The sequence below is a fragment of the Erpetoichthys calabaricus genome, chromosome 1, assembly GCF_900747795.2.
Source record: "Erpetoichthys calabaricus chromosome 1, fErpCal1.3, whole genome shotgun sequence".
Classification (NCBI taxonomy): Eukaryota; Metazoa; Chordata; class Cladistia; order Polypteriformes; family Polypteridae; genus Erpetoichthys; species Erpetoichthys calabaricus.
Genome location: NC_041394.2, coordinates 338495825 through 338511718, shown reverse-complemented (window position 1 = coordinate 338511718; position 15894 = coordinate 338495825). Strand labels below are relative to the sequence as shown.

The 15894-nt window shown below is 40.5% G+C and overlaps 1 protein-coding gene across 1 annotated transcript in view; it reads left to right on the top strand.

Annotated features, from left to right (window-relative positions):
• The window catches only part of LOC114666990 (NACHT, LRR and PYD domains-containing protein 3-like), a 45847-nt gene that overhangs the window by 6806 nt on the left and 23147 nt on the right, over positions 1-15894 (top strand). Inside the window, exons 2-3 of the mRNA XM_028822052.2 lie at positions 6139-6576; positions 13394-15089. Coding sequence (XP_028677885.2) covers positions 6177-6576; positions 13394-15089 — 2096 coding nt within the window. The 5' untranslated portion in view covers positions 6139-6176. The remainder of the gene's footprint in view (positions 1-6138; positions 6577-13393; positions 15090-15894) is intronic.

Here is a 15894-nt window from a genome sequence, read left to right as displayed (position 1 = left end):
TCTTCACCCGAGTGTCCAAGACATGTGGCCGCAAGTCCGACAACACGACCACAAAGTCGATCATTGAACTGAGGCCTAGGGTGTCCTGGTGCCAAGTGCACATATGAACACCCCTATGCTTGAACATGGTGTTTGTTATGGACAATCCGTGACAAGCACAGAAGTCCAATAACAAAACACCACTCGGGTTCAGATCGGGGGGGGGGGGGGGCATTCCTCCCAATCATGCCCTTCCACGTCTCACTGTCATTGCCCATGTGAGCATTGAAGTCTCTCAGCATTATGAGGGAGTCCCCAGAAGGTATGCCCTCTAGCACCACCTCCAGGGACTCCAAAAAGGGTGGGTACTCCAGACTGCTGTTCGGTGCATAAGCACAAACAACAATTAGGACCCGTCCCCTCACCCGAAGGAGGAGGGAGGCTACCCTGTCGTCCACCGGGGTAAACCCCAATGTACAGGCTCCAAGTCGGGGGGCAATAAGTATGCCCACACCCGTTCGGCGCCTCTCACCGGGGGCAACTCCAGAGTGGTAGAGAGCCCAGCCCCTCTCAAGGAGATTGGTTCCAGAGTCCAAGCTGTGCGTTGAGGTGAGCCCGACTATATCTAGCCAGAACCTCTCGACCTCACGCACTAGCCCAGGCTCCTTCCCCTTCAGAGAGGTGACATTCCACGTCCCAAGAGCCAGCTTCTGTAGCCGAGGATCAGACCACCAAGGTCCCCGCCTTCGGCCACCACCCAACTCACACTGCACCCGACCTCCTTGGCCCCTCCCATAGGTGGTGAGCCCATGGGAAGGGGGACCCACGTTACCTCTTCGGGCTGTGCCTGGCCGAGCCCCATGGGTGCAAGCCCGGCCACCAGGTGCTCGCCATCGAGCCCCACCTCCAGGCCTGGCTCCAGAGGGGGGGGGGGGGGGCCCTGGTGACCCGCATCCGGGTTAAGGGAAAACGCCGTCCAAATTTTTTATTCATCATAGAAAGTCTGTTGATCCGCACTTTGTCTCATCCCTCACCTAGGACCAGTTTGCCTTGGGTGGCCCTACCAGGGGCATAAAGCCCCGGACAACAGAGCTCCTAGGATCATTGGGACACGCAAACCCCTCCACCACGGTAAGGTGGCGGTTCGAGGAGGGGTCTGTGTGAAATCAATCATGGCAATTTTGCATTACTCAATAATTTCAGATCTCCTTTCACTTTGCCTTTGTCGTGCCATTTTTAAGGTTGCTTATTTGTTATTGCTTAGCATGTGCAGAACCTGAACTAGGAAGTTTACTGAGCTGACATTACCTGTAGCTAATTAATTTATAATTGAGAGACCGCATCCCAATCACCAACTTACTGTTTGAATATATATGTGCTTTCACAACATTTTAGCTATTATATTAATAAACCATTAGTTTGACTTTAAAAATAAAAGCTAAATGTGTGTCATTTGTTTGAATTCGGCAATGGAGTTTGCCGTTTTGACAGTTCTGCTAACTGTGTTTCTCTGTGATGCGCTTCTGTTAACACAGTACATGTTGCATTAATAGCAAGCTCAGTGCCCTGAGCTTTGAACACTGAAACACTAAATCCATTTATGTTGGTATTAACAAATGGAGGAGCAGCTCATTTCATTTCCTGTATAGACGTGCCAAAGGTATAAAGATAGCCACTTCATTGGAAACATCCCTCTAATTTTTATGGTTACAGCTGCTGTCAGCAAAGCCATTGTGCAGTTTCCTTGTATATCCCAATGACCTGCAGGTTAGATTACAGTAATCCCTCGCTATATCGCGCTTCGCCTTTCGCGGTTTCACTCTATCACGGATTTTATATGTAAGCATATTTAAATATATATCGCGGATTTTTTGCTGGTTCGCGGATTTCTGCGGACAATGGGTCTTTAAATTTCTGGTACATGCTTCCTCAGTTGTTTTGCCCAGTTGATTTCATACAAGGGACGCTATTGGCAGATGGCTGAGAAGCTACCCAACTTAATTTTCTCTCTCTCTCTCGCGCTGACATTCTCTGATCCTGACGTAGGGGGATTGAGCAGGGGGGCTGTTCGCACACCTAGACGATACGGATGCTCGTCTAAAAATGCTGAAAGATTATCTTCACTTTGCTCCCTTCTGTGCAGCTGCTTCGTGAAGCGACATGCTGCAGGGTGCTTCGCATACTTAAAAGCACGCAGGGCACGTATTGATTTTTGCTTGTTTGTTTTTATCTGTCTCTCTCTCTCTCTCTCTCTCTCTCTCTCTCTCTCTTTGTCTGCTCCTGACGGAGGGGGGTGTGTGAGCTGCCGCCTTCTACAGCTTTGTGCCTTGGTGCTTCGCATGCTTAAAAGCCAAACAGCCCTATTGATTTGTTTGCTTTCTTCTCTCTATCTGTCTGACATTATCTGCTCCTGACGCGCACTCCTTTGAAGAGGAAGAAATGTTTGCATTCTTTTAATTGTGAGATGGAACTGTCATCTCTGTCTTGTCATGGAGCACAGTTTAAACTTTTGAAAAAGAGACAAATTTTTGTTTGCAGTGTTTGAATAAAGTTCCTGTCTCTCTACAACTTCCCGTGTTTCTGTGCAAATCTGTGACCCAAGCATGACGATATAAAAATAACCATATAAACATATGGTTTCTACTTCGCGGATTTTCACCTTTCGCGGGGGGTTCTGGAACGCAACCCCCGCGATGGAGGAGGGATTACTGTACTTGATAATGTTAAATTAGTCCTTAGTTATTTGTGATGCTCCATTTGATCTGCCACTGATCTAAATTGGATGATTTTGACTACAAAAGAATGAACTGATAAATTGGCTGATCACAAAAACACAACTTTCTTCAGCATCTGCTTTTGTAAGCTTTACAGTAATTTAGTTGCAGTGCTTCTTTATGCAAGTTATAAGGTGTTATGGTAGCTGAGCTAGTGCTTAATTGTGGATGCATGCAATGTTTCCACTGTGACTCTGAACAGTATAAGCTGGTTAGAAAATTGGTGGATGCTTAGACAGACATCTATAGGCATTCACGTTGGAATCTATAATAATAAAAGGCAAAGCCCTCACTGACTGACTGACTGACTCACTGACTGACTGACTCACTCATCACTAATTCTCCAACTTCCCGTGTAGGTGGAAGGCTGAAATTTGGCAGGCTCATTCCTTACAGCTTACTTACAAAAGTTAGGCAGGTTTCATTTCGAAATTCAAAGCGTAATGGTCATAACTGGAACATATTTTTTGTCCATACACTGTAATGGAGGAGGCGGAGTGACGTATCGCGTCATCACGCCTCCTACCTAATCACGTGAACTAAAAACAAGGAAGAGATTTACAGCACGAGTCACACGCGGGAACGAAGGTAAATGACGTTAATTTTTGACTGTCTTTTAATACTGTGTAAGCATACATATTAACACATGTGCAATTAAACGTGTGCATTTACGGGGTGATTTCTCAGGCTTAAAAGCTCACCTTTTATCAAACGCGGGAACAAAGGTAACTGACGTTGTTCACTGTCTTTTAATACTGTGTAACCATACATATTAACACATGTGCAATTAAACGTGTGCATTTACGGGGTGATTTCTCAGGCTTAAAAGCTCGCCTTTTACTAAAAAGGTAAATGCAAAACTATTTTCAATCAGTTTATTGAAACGCTCCCGTTAAGGATTGCAATAACATATTCGCGAGATAAAAGAACGAAGTAGGGGGAAATGGAGGAAGAGCCGCGAACAGCTAAGAGCAAAAAATTAATTAAACAATTGAGAACGGAGCGAGTTAAGCATACAAGCATGTTCATAAGGGAAAGAAAGCACGGTGTAAAACGTAAGTTTAAATGAAGTTTATAGAAACGCTCCCGCTGCGGATTGCAATAACATATTCGCGAGATAAAAGTTTTTAATGAGAACACACGAGGTATAAACGAAGCACACGCCGTGGCGCAACGTTAGGGGCAACAGTTTCAACCATTCTATGATCTGCTTCTCGCAACTGAAAGACGGCACATGGCGGATGTTAGCCGACTTGCTGACCGCAACGTTAGGGGCTTCAACTATGGCGCTGACGCCACATGTCAGTGCCAACACTTTGCAGACTGTACTTAAAAGACACGCCCTCCTCACTGGACAGTTAAAAACACCAATCAAACTAACGATGACATCAAGTATTACCCAATCAAAAGTAGGAAAGGAGGCATCTTCATAAAATGCGTGTGGGATGATTTGCATGAGACGCTGCTTTAAAAAAAAAATGATAAAAAAAATACGGGATAAATCCCGTCCAGTATTGATTCAAAACGGGACGCGCAATTTCATTCTCAAACGCGGCACGATTCCATATTTTAAAGGACGGGTGGCAACCCTACAGTGCCAGGTAACCACCCATACAATCAGATTGTGATTCAGACTAGGAATGCAATGAATGTAATTACCCCGATCTACATACAAGGCGAAAGTCTTGCAACATTCAAAGATGATGGTTTGGGATAATTAGTACTTATTAAGTACACCATGGAACATAAAAGAGCTTATGAAGCCTTGAACCGAAAAAAGCAACATCTCAGAGATCGTAAAAAAAAAAAAACGAGGTAATGTCGTTTTACTCGCTGTAGATTTTAGTCAAACATTACCAGTTATTCCACGAGGTAGACCAGCAGATGAACTCAACGCGTGTTTAAAATCCATGCTTCTCCCACGGTCGGTTATATGTCGCGTGTTCTCGGGTAGGTACACCAAAAAATTTATACATTTAAGCATGTAATGGGCAAACAAAAAATGAGGTATACCCGAAGGCACTGCAGTAGTACTCAATCTAACTTTACTTCTTAAATGTTAATGTTTTACTGTTTAATAATTTATACGCTTCTTATATATTGTTCAAATTCTTTTATCAAAATACCAGTGACAGCGCAATGCACGATAACATGGAGTGAATACACCATACGCATCTGCCCACGGACGCCCTGGTGTGCGCAGATAGGAGTTGATTCTAAAATAAAATAAACATAAAAAGAGTAATACAATCATCACCCATTAAGCGGATAGCAGACGTGACGTATTATATGTGTACCAGATTTCAAGTCAATAGGTGAAACGGTTTCCAAGCTACAGGTGATTTAAAATCCTGGACAGACCAACGAAAAGCCACGGTAGCAAATTATAGAAGAAGATTTTACTGTTTAATAATTTATATTTATATGAAATGTGCTTCTTATATATTACTTCATATTCTCATATGATAATGATGTTAATGTTGTTTATATTGATTTCTATGTTATTGTAAGTGCATCTATGTGTGTATATGTATGTATGTATGTATGTATGTGTATATATATTTATTTATATATATATATATATATATATTTATTTATATATATATATATATATATTTATTTATATATATATATATATATATATGTGTATATGTATATATAATATATCTGTATATGTGTGTGTATATGTATATATATATGACAGCAACACTCATAACAATGACAACACAATTACATTGACAATCATGTTACGTTATTTTTAAAATGTTTCCTTTACTTTTTCATAACCTCTTTAACACACTACTTCTCCGCTGCGAAGCGCGGGTATTTTGCTAGTCAAAAAATAAATGGTAGAACTTCCGTTCCTTTTTTTTGGTACTATGTATGACAATATTAAAGCGATTGAATCTCGAAACCATTTTGTCTGCCACATTCAAATGCAATATGTTACAGATTAAATGATTACAACTCACATCTGATTAATCACATTATTGGATTCTCAAATCCTGCAATAACTATTTATGAACTAATGTCGCTGACAAGTTTGAATTGGCAATGATGAACACCTGTTTGTACAAGGGTTTTTTTTTTTTTTGATAAGTTCGCACAATTTCTGCATTTCCAAATGAAATTCCCCTTGAGGCATTTTCATAGGCAGGTTCTATTATAAGTGTTTCTCACATATCTCATAATTTCGAGATAAATTGTCTTCTTGCTATAACACAACCGACCTTTGCTTGGTACTACCAATACCAACCAGTACCTCATACCTAGACTGACTTAATGTAATTCTTAACTGAGCAGGTGTTGTCAAATTATATTCAGATGTCTTTAGATCTAAATGTGCCTTTTATGGAATAAAATCTTTTTTTTTTTCTTTCAACAGAGAAAGAGAAAATATTGTAACATGCGGATTGATGTGAGATGTATGTAGCTGATAACAATATCATGGAGAAGCAAACCATAAATGTTGAGGAAGAGGAGGTCTGTGAATGGGAGTGTGTCCACGCTAAAGTAAAGAGTCTGGGCATTAAGGAAGAGGATTGTGAACTAGTGTCATTGGACATTAAAGAAGAGGCTGAAGTGAAGCCTTCCATCACAGAGACAAACGGATATAAAAACGTGGAGCGTGTCAAGAAAGATGACCTTCATCTTGGGTGCCAAAATGGAGCGGTGACCGGGTTAGCCTCATCTCAAAGCAGACACGTTTCACCAGTCAATGTAAAGTTTGAATCATTAGAGTCTGACACCAAGAGGACTGAGGAAATTTCATCTGTTGAAACTCTGGAAGATCAGCCACCACCTACAAATCCATCTGGAAAAAGTAAGTGTAAAAATAACTCAAGTTTTAGGGTCAAGTACAGTATATGGTCCTAAAAGGGAGGTCTTGTGCTTTTTGAAGGAAACAGAAAATTTAGTGAAATCAATTTGATTTAACATGGTTTGAGAGGTCACATATGTTAATGTTATAGGTTTCAGCAATTTGCTGTTCTTTTATTAGAGTTTTAAATTTGTGAAAAAGTGCAGAGGTACAATGGTAAGAAAGTGTGTGAACCCTTTTGGAATTCACTGAAATTTTGCCTGAATTCCTCTTAACAATGCGTTCTGATTCCCAGCTAAGTTACAATACTAGACAAGCACAACTTTAAATGATTTACTCGGCATTGTGTGTTAGGAGTTAAACATTCAGTCCAGTCAGAGACCTTTTTTATGACAATGACCTTTTCAGAGGCCAAACTAAGGAGGTTAAACTCGTCTGCACCTTTAGACCTGGGATACACTTACATTTCATTTTCTCTTCCCAAGCACATTTTTAAGTATTACTGTGTCTGTTGGTCAAGAACTCTCAGTCTTGCCTATTACTTATAGAGCTGCCGGAGCATGAGAGGAAATAAAATTTCTTTAATCTTGCGTCTTTTGCATTTGCTTCAGCTTCCCTTTACATAGAGTATTTTTTTCCAGTTTGGATTTCTATGGCTTTGACTCCCACTACTTTTTGGTGGAGGAGTATTTTATTTACTTATATATTCAGTGGAACCTCGGTTTGCGAGTAACTTGGTTTACGAGTGTTTTGCAAGACGAGCAAAAATTTTTAATAAATTTTCACTTGATAAACGAGCGAGGTCTTGCAGTACGAGTAGTTTGTCTGCTGAGCGTCATGTGATCACAACTGAGCTGATGGTTCTTCTCTCTCTCACTGCGGGATTGTGGGCAATCGTCTCCTATTCTCCGTCTGAGTCGGCGTGCCTCACTCATGTAGTCAACATCCGTATGAGCGTGTAGTGTTTATTACAGCATTAGCATTGTCACTGTGTGCGCGCGCGTGTATGTGTGCTCGCTCGTGCGCTTGTGTGTGCTGTAACGTGCGAGTCCCCGTCTTGCACCCTAAAACACGAAGCTGAGTCTCAGTACTTTAGCAACACAAACTTTATTCAGCTTGAAACAGCAACAGCACAGTTATTTATACACAGACACAGCAGTCAGGCAGGGCCCTGCACATTTATAATGTTCCTTGTTCCTTGTATCACCCATTGACGGCAGGCGCTTATAGCATGTCCGCGATCTTTTCGGATTCGCTTTTACGGAGAACTGCTACAGCGCTGGGAGACTGCGATTGCTTTGGGACGCTCTTCAGCATGTCATCCCGTTGGGTGCAATCCCACAAGAGTTTAGAAACTCACTCACACCAGCCATGATTCTTTTCAAAGGTAAAGTGCAAGTTAATTTGTTTTTTATGTATTTTTACTTTATATTTTGTATTAATCATTTTTATATGAATAGCTTTGGGTTGTGGAACAAATCATCTGAGTTTCCATTATTTCTTAAGGGGAAATTCACTTTAATATACGAGTGCTTTGGACTACGAGCACGTTTTCCGGAACGAATTATGCTTGCAAACCGAGGTTCCACTCTATTTTGTTTCATCGTGGCCCATGTGGTTTTAATTTCATGTTTCCATGCAGTTTGGAGAAAGTAATGTATCTGATAGAATGGACATCTATGGAAACCAGTACTAGGCAGCAAACAAAATATGAAAAGGTCCTTCAGAAATTTTCCATTACTTGTATCATATAATCCACATGTCAAGTCTTTCAGTCCTATCCTTATGTCCCCCTCATTCACTAGTCAAAAGTATTTGCCTTCAATTCAAAGGTTCAACCCTGTTTTGAATGCTTTTCCTATTCATGCACTATTGAAGTATTTGTTTCACAAAATACAAAATTTATGCATTTTTGCTAAACAACTGTTAATGTTCAACTGGACAATTTACATGTGGATTATTCAACACTAGTAACTTGATGTGTGTGTGTGTTTTTTCTTTTTCCATGGATATTTCAGTATTGTTTGCTGCAGTATTGGACCCCGCCAACCCTCACTAAAGTCTGTTGTATCAAATTTTTTGATCTTCGTTCTTCCTTATACTCCGCTCCTTTGTTATTCCCTTAATGGTAAATTTTAATGTGGCTCACCTGGCTGTGTATTTCAACTGTTGTCAGCACTAAATCTCAAGACAAGTAAGGCAATTGGTTGTGTTTTAGATTTTGACCAGTTATCTTTTAGGATTGTGTACGTTGGGTATCAACTTTGCTTTGTTAATTAACCTTTTGAGGCTGAATGATGTGCCTATGCATTCATCGTTCATGCCCTAAAACATCAACTTTGCCAAGTGAAACTTAAACCTACAAGTATGTCAAACAGTGTTATAAAGTTAAAACATTTTACTTGTAACGTCCTTGGTGTTAATCTGGTGCGCCACTTGGGCTCAATTCTATGTAATTACGGTTAACCATGAATCACACTCTGGGTGACATATAATGATCTACTTTACAGTTTAAGCCTGAGTAACACTCAGGACAGTATTCTGCTGCATTTTGTGGATGAAATAAATGAATATAGCAGAAACTCATGAATTTTGCCACTCTAAGGTAACTCCTCAATATTCATGATTGGGACAAAGATTTCAACCAAAACACAATGACTTGTAAATGACAAGCTTTACAGTCGGTTTTAGAACAATTTGCACCATAGAAATCCCAAGATGACACTGACAATGTGGCCCATTCAAACTGATTTACATCCCTCAGAAGACGAGGAGTCCTTTTGAATGCGGCCACAGCACATTCCTTACAGGGTGATTTCAAATTATTTTTCACTGCATACACAATAAAGACAAACATGAAATCTGTTATAAATATTCAACATCTTCCCATTTTTATTTCATGCCTTTTTGAAGGGCCAGAATTCTGCAGATTCCTTGAAGTAATATTGTGAAATTCATTTCTGAATTTATTACACAACATGCACCTCGGCGACCCAGAGGAGGATATTGAAAATGATAAGATGAAAGGAACACCACACCATGACAAGCTTTGCACCCTCAAACCTCTGGCTGATGACATCCACATTGCATGTCAAGCACATTGCCACCCAAGGAGATAGCTAGCTAGCTAGCTAGACGATGACGAGAAGCTGGTAGTGACAAAAGAGAGGACCAGTTTATGAAAGACAAGCCAGCCAAATTGGGGATAAAGTTATTTGTGCTGGCTGATTCAAACAATGGCTACATGCTCTCTTTCAATATGTGTACTTGGGATTCTTATACACCTAGTAAGCTTGGACTGTCGTATGATTTAATGGTTAATCTTATAAAACCAGCATATCTAGTAACTGATTACCACATTTACATGGACAAGCCCCAAGCTTTTCCTGGACTTGTGTGATCTGAAATGTGAAGCTTGTGGGACATATTGGAGAGGTCTTCCAATTGGAAGATCAAGTGCAATCACTAAAAAAAAAATCGCCCAATGTAGTGGATTAGAAGAGGTCTCATCCTTTTTTTTTTCCAAGCGGATGAACACAAGAGGTGGTTGTCTGCTTTACAATTCATCCATCCTTCAGCGGGGAAACAGTTGGGGAAGAATGAACAACCCAGATGAAAACTAGACAGTGACAGACATTGCTTGCCCTACTGCCATTGCACAGGTACGTGGGTGGGTTGATCATTCGGATCAACTTGTACAGTATTACTCTGCCCATCAAACTGTACACTGGTACCATACGATGTTTTTTTCATTTCTTGGACATTGCTACAACTGATGTCTACATCCTGCACTGTGAGATCACTAGCATACAAGGCAAGGAGCAGTTAGGCTACAAAGACTTTATTGTTGCACTCTTGTACCAGCTATGCACCATGGGCGGGGATTGGAGATGGACCCCACTGCAACAGGGGCACCAGTCATGCTCCTATGGCAATTGCCACAATAACTGATTCAAGATTGAAAGACCCTCAATGCTGCAGTTCATATTGCCAGTACATATGCAGGATTAAAGGAAATGTCACTCAATGGAGATGTAGAGCCTGTGACATGCCAGTCTGTCTGTCTTCTTTTACTTCAAGGAGTGGCACAGCTAAATTTATTTATTACATATTTGCATACATAAAAGTTGATCTTAATTAATTAAATTATATTGGCTAAATAAAACAATATTTTTCTAAGATTTTCTTTGTGGTTTGTTCATTGTGGTCCAAAAAAATGCTAACAAAGTTATGCAATGCACTGATCATTGTATTTAACCAGCTGAGACAGGCACATGGACAGAAAAGTTATCTAATAGCTAAGTTGTCCCAATATCTCATCCAGATCTTTCTTCAAGGCGTCCAGGGTTTCTGCTTCAACTCCATGCCTCAGTAGGTTGTTCCAGAGTCCCACAACTCTTTGCATAAAGAAGTGCTTCCTGGCTTCAGTTTTAAATTCACTTTCCATGAAGACCAACCTCCTCCTCTAGTTCAGCCCAGCAGCAGCTTATTCATTGGCTAACATTGCACTTCACATAACATTGAAATTGTAAAGTGCCATCATGACAGAGTAAAAGATAAACAAAGCGAGTGCAAATATAATCGAGAAGAGCATATTCCTTGCACTTGTGCATATCAGAGTTGCTTTAGTAAGCAGAAGGTCAGTTCCTCCGTGCAGTTTCATAGCCTGCACTAACTAATCCAGAGGTACTCCAGTTGCATTTATGAATATAAATGTAAATAAATGAGGGAGGTCAGATGCTGATTGATGTCTGAGTGTATTTCTTTGTCGATTATGAGATCATGTTTACTTTACTTGTGGATTATGTGACACAAGTAATGTGAGATTTTTTTCTCTTGGACTTCGAGATTCTTTGCTGTTGTCCAGCATTGTGCACTACAGACTCTTGTTCTGTCAGAAACCTCATCTCCTTTCTTCATTTAATTTTTTTTTCTTCTCCTCTTCTAATTCATCATTACAAACTAGATGAGGTAATTAACATATGAAAACATTTTTTTTTTAAGATGGAGACAGTAACAGGAGAAAACTTTGAATAAGAAGGATGGAAATTTAAACATCTCTGATGATTGTAATCTTATTCTTTAAAAAATTAATCACTTTTATTCTTCACACAAAACTGAATTGTTATTCTACTTGACAATGTGTGCAGAGTGTTGAAGCAGACTGGCACAGGCTCCCTCCACCCCAATGAAGGCACTCTGAGAGACTGGACAGACAGCAGAATCAGGCTTTATTGTACAGTGCACATACAGACTCCATTCAGATGACTGAGCCCTGACCCATAGGCATCTCATACATTTATTACAGTTCTTATTGTACAAGCCATTATTCATCCTCATCTGACTCCGCTAATCTTGCCTCTAGTTAATTCTACCAATATTTCTTAGCTTAGAGGGTGTCAAACCACTCTCTGTCCATCATTTCTGTTTGACAAGGCCTTACTCCTTAGTAGCTCGGTGCTTACTACTATTATTTACAGCAAAAGAGTTCACATTCTCTCTCTGTCAGCAAGGGGCCCATCTTTCTCCAGCTCTCCTTCACGTCTAACCTTTGGTTTAATGAACTAGTCGTGGTTTCTAGCTCATACGGAATAATAAAAATATGTAGGCATACGTCTTTTTAATCCTGACTCTAACATCTTAATACTTAAGAAAAGCAGACACAATATTTTACTATGTGCTTATAATACTTTTCTAATACGTAGAGATCACCAATTTTAAGAATACATTTTTCTATAGGAGCCAAACTGTTGTGAGTTCAAGGTGAGAAAATAAGCTTTGACTGTCAGGAACAGTTAAAGATTTGTTTCTGATGTTTATTTTAATTAATGATTGACAGAAAGATATGGAAGAAGATGATCCGCTGTGGTAACCCCTAATATGGGAGCAGCCAAAAGAAGAAGATTTTAGTTAATGATTGTTTGCAATTTTTATTATTCTTATTATTATTTTGGAGAAATCCTCTTATTGACAATTTTCCCTCGGGGATTAACACAGTGTATCAATTCAAAAAAAAAAAAAAAAAAAAAGTCCCTTTGCACATGGTGAGTTGCTTAACACATGACAAGCACACTATGTGATGGTGTTAACTGTGAAATTATGTAAAAATTGTTTTGCCTTTGATTTTTCAAAGCTCATTTAATAAACACAGTTTTGATGCAAATTCTCCTTTTAATTCAGCTTAGTTCTTTGAGTTTAGTCTAGCCCCTTATTGAGCGTACTGACCTGTTTCGATAGGTTTGACAATTGTCCTTCAAGCTCTAAATTATGATCTTACTTGATCTCGGGCACTCTAACTACACAAACTGCCCTAGGTGAATAGCTTCTTGGCTCACTTCGAACACAACTTGGGCAGGAAGGAAGACCTTCACAGAACATACTCGTGCACAAAGCCAACACACGGGGTCAATTTAGTGTCTACAATTAATTCAACCAGCACATTATCAGGCTTGTAAGGGAAAACTTAAGTACTGGGAGAAAAAGCAGCAAAGACATGGGAAGAACAGCCAGACTTGGCATAGACTGGGAAAGAGATTTGGGATCAAAACTAGGACTGGGAATCAATAGGGCAGCAGTACAGGCAAATCATGAATGAGTTATTTATTTAATGTAGAATGTATGGCATCTCTTGAAACTGCTGATGCTGTTCTCCTCTGCATTTTTCATTTTTTTGCAGGTCTGGATCTCTTGAAGGAGATTCAAGCCAGTGCCTCCCCTTGACCCACCTATTAAAGTTAAAGAAGTCCTCATGTCTCTGGTCAGGAAGTCCTTCATTCCTGTGCACCTTCTTTTCCTCACATGTTCTCATTGTGTCTTCCAGGCCTCCATGAATTACACAGACTTGCTGTGACAGAATTCATAAGAAACCCAGAAGATCCGTCTTTATCTGGTGATCCGCACAACGGAGCTGTGGACTTTGAGACACGATACACAGAGTTGATGATCATTGAACAGGACATTAAAGTTGAATTTGTGATGAATGGGAAGACTTGGGAACGACTTGAGGAAAAGGGAGAAAGTAAGAATTGTGAGAGAATCGAGACTGAAAACCTTTTCAGCAGGAGTCAAAGAAGCGAGACACCTCCCCGCATTGTAGTGGTTATTGGGGAGTCAGGAATTGGAAAGACCACAATGATCCAGAAGATCATGTTTGACTGGGCCAATGGCACTCAGTACCAGAGGTTTGCATTTGTGTTCTTGTTTACATTTAGGGATCTCAACCTTCTAGGCTATAAAAATGAACAACACATTTCACTGACCAAACTGATTTTAAGGCATTATAAATACATCAGTGATACAGAAGTCAAAGAAATCCTTCGGAAACCAGAATCTCTCCTGTTTTTACTTGATGGGCTAGATGAGTTCAGGCACAAACTGGACTTCACACAGAGTCTGATGTGCTCAGACCCAGACAGTTGTGTTCCTCTAAACATCCTGGTCTCCAGCCTAATCAGTCAGACATTGCTGAATGGCTGTTCAGTCCTGATAACAAGTAGATCAACGGCCCTGGAGGCCTTGGACATGCAGAGAGTTGATCAGTATGTCAAAGTTGTAGGGTTCGTCCATGAACAAAGAATGATATACTTTAAGAAGTTCTTTGGTGATGCAGATCTGGGTGCCAAAGCTTTTCAGTATGTGGAGGAGAATGCCATCCTTTACATTAAGTGTTTCAACCCCTCATACTGCTGGATTATCTGCCGTGTGCTGAAGAACTACTTTATGACACCTGAAGAAGAGCGAGGACCTGCCCCCAGAACTCTCACTGAGGTCTATGTGATGTTCTTTCACATCATCCTTACCAATCAGAGGCAAGAAACCGAGAACCAGAGGAGGGTTTTAATCCAACTAGCAAAGATGGCATATTATGCTGTAGATAACAAGATTCGTGTGTTAAATGAGACGCAAGAGATATTCACCTTTGGTCTCCAGTCAGTCCTCACCTCTTCATTCCTCTCTGGGCTCCTGTGGAGACAAAGCTATCAGGAGCACATGACATATACATTCTACCCTCTTGCCCTGCAGGAGTTTATGGCTGCCTTTTACTTCTACCTTGAACCATCAGAGGGCATTGAAGAGCTGCTTGTGAAGCTGGACTTGTGTAAAGATGAACAGTTTAAGATTCTTACTCAATTCTTGTTAGGACTGGCCAGGAAGTCAGTGTTTAAAACACTAGGGTGGACCCTGGGGGAGTCCAAGAGGAAGACAGCAATACGGATATTGAAGTGGATGAAGCACAAAGCAAAACGGGCCCTAAAGGGCCGAGATAAAAATGAAGCTCTGCTAGTGTGTCAGTGGCTGTGTGAGACTCCGAATAAGAAATTAATCCGAGATTCCATAGGGAAGGATTTAGAGATGGACTTTTGTCGATCAACATTATCTCTTCTGGACTGTGCTGTATTGAGCTCCGTCATCAGCTGCTGTGGAGAACTTAAGGTACTTGACCTGTCATCCACACATCTCACCCCAGAGTTCATCAGGAGATTAGCGCCAGGCCTCAACTACTGCACTAAAGTCTTGTGAGTAATACAACTTTTAGGGGTTTACTTTTATTTGCATGTAGGAGTACTTTTATTTATATTAGACTAGGGGGCTTTGCCCCCTGCTCGCTTACATGATATATGAATAATTTAATAAAATTATCTGACCTAGTTTCCCCTGTTTTGCCCGAAGTGTGCAGAAACTTGTTGGCGAGGTAGTGGAACTTAGATATTTTTTGTGGGGAACACAGGCTTTTTTCTTTTGAATTGTACAGGGAGATTTACTCGAAAGAGGCCCCAGATATTCTGTTGTAACTCCTGTGAGGATAAAGCAATCTGAACCAAAAACAAAAAGCTCTATACCTTGACGTTTTTTGTAATTGATTGCATTACATGCGATGCTGGAAGTGGTTTCCATTTTCTGCCAGATACATTTCGACACGGCGCTCCATGTTCCTGAATGTATCGGCGAGTGTCTCTGGGGGAATATCAGCAATTTCATTTTGGATGTTTTCCTTCAAATCTTCCACAGTGCGAGGCTTGTTCCAATAGACTTTTCCTTTGAGCAGACCCCAAAGGAAGAAGCCTGGTGGTGTCAGATCCGGCGAACATGGTGGCCAAAGCCCCTTTGAAATTACCCTGTTGCCAAAGAAGGACTCAGTTTCTGCCATGCTCCTTGCCAATATATGACAAGTTGCTCCATCTTGCTGGAAGTAACCTTCCATTAATTGATGATCATCCAATTGATGCTAATAGCTGTGGTCGCACATTTTAATTTAAAAAATGAACTAAAGAAACAAAATGACCATGAATGTCGGACAACATGGACATTCGTTAATAAACT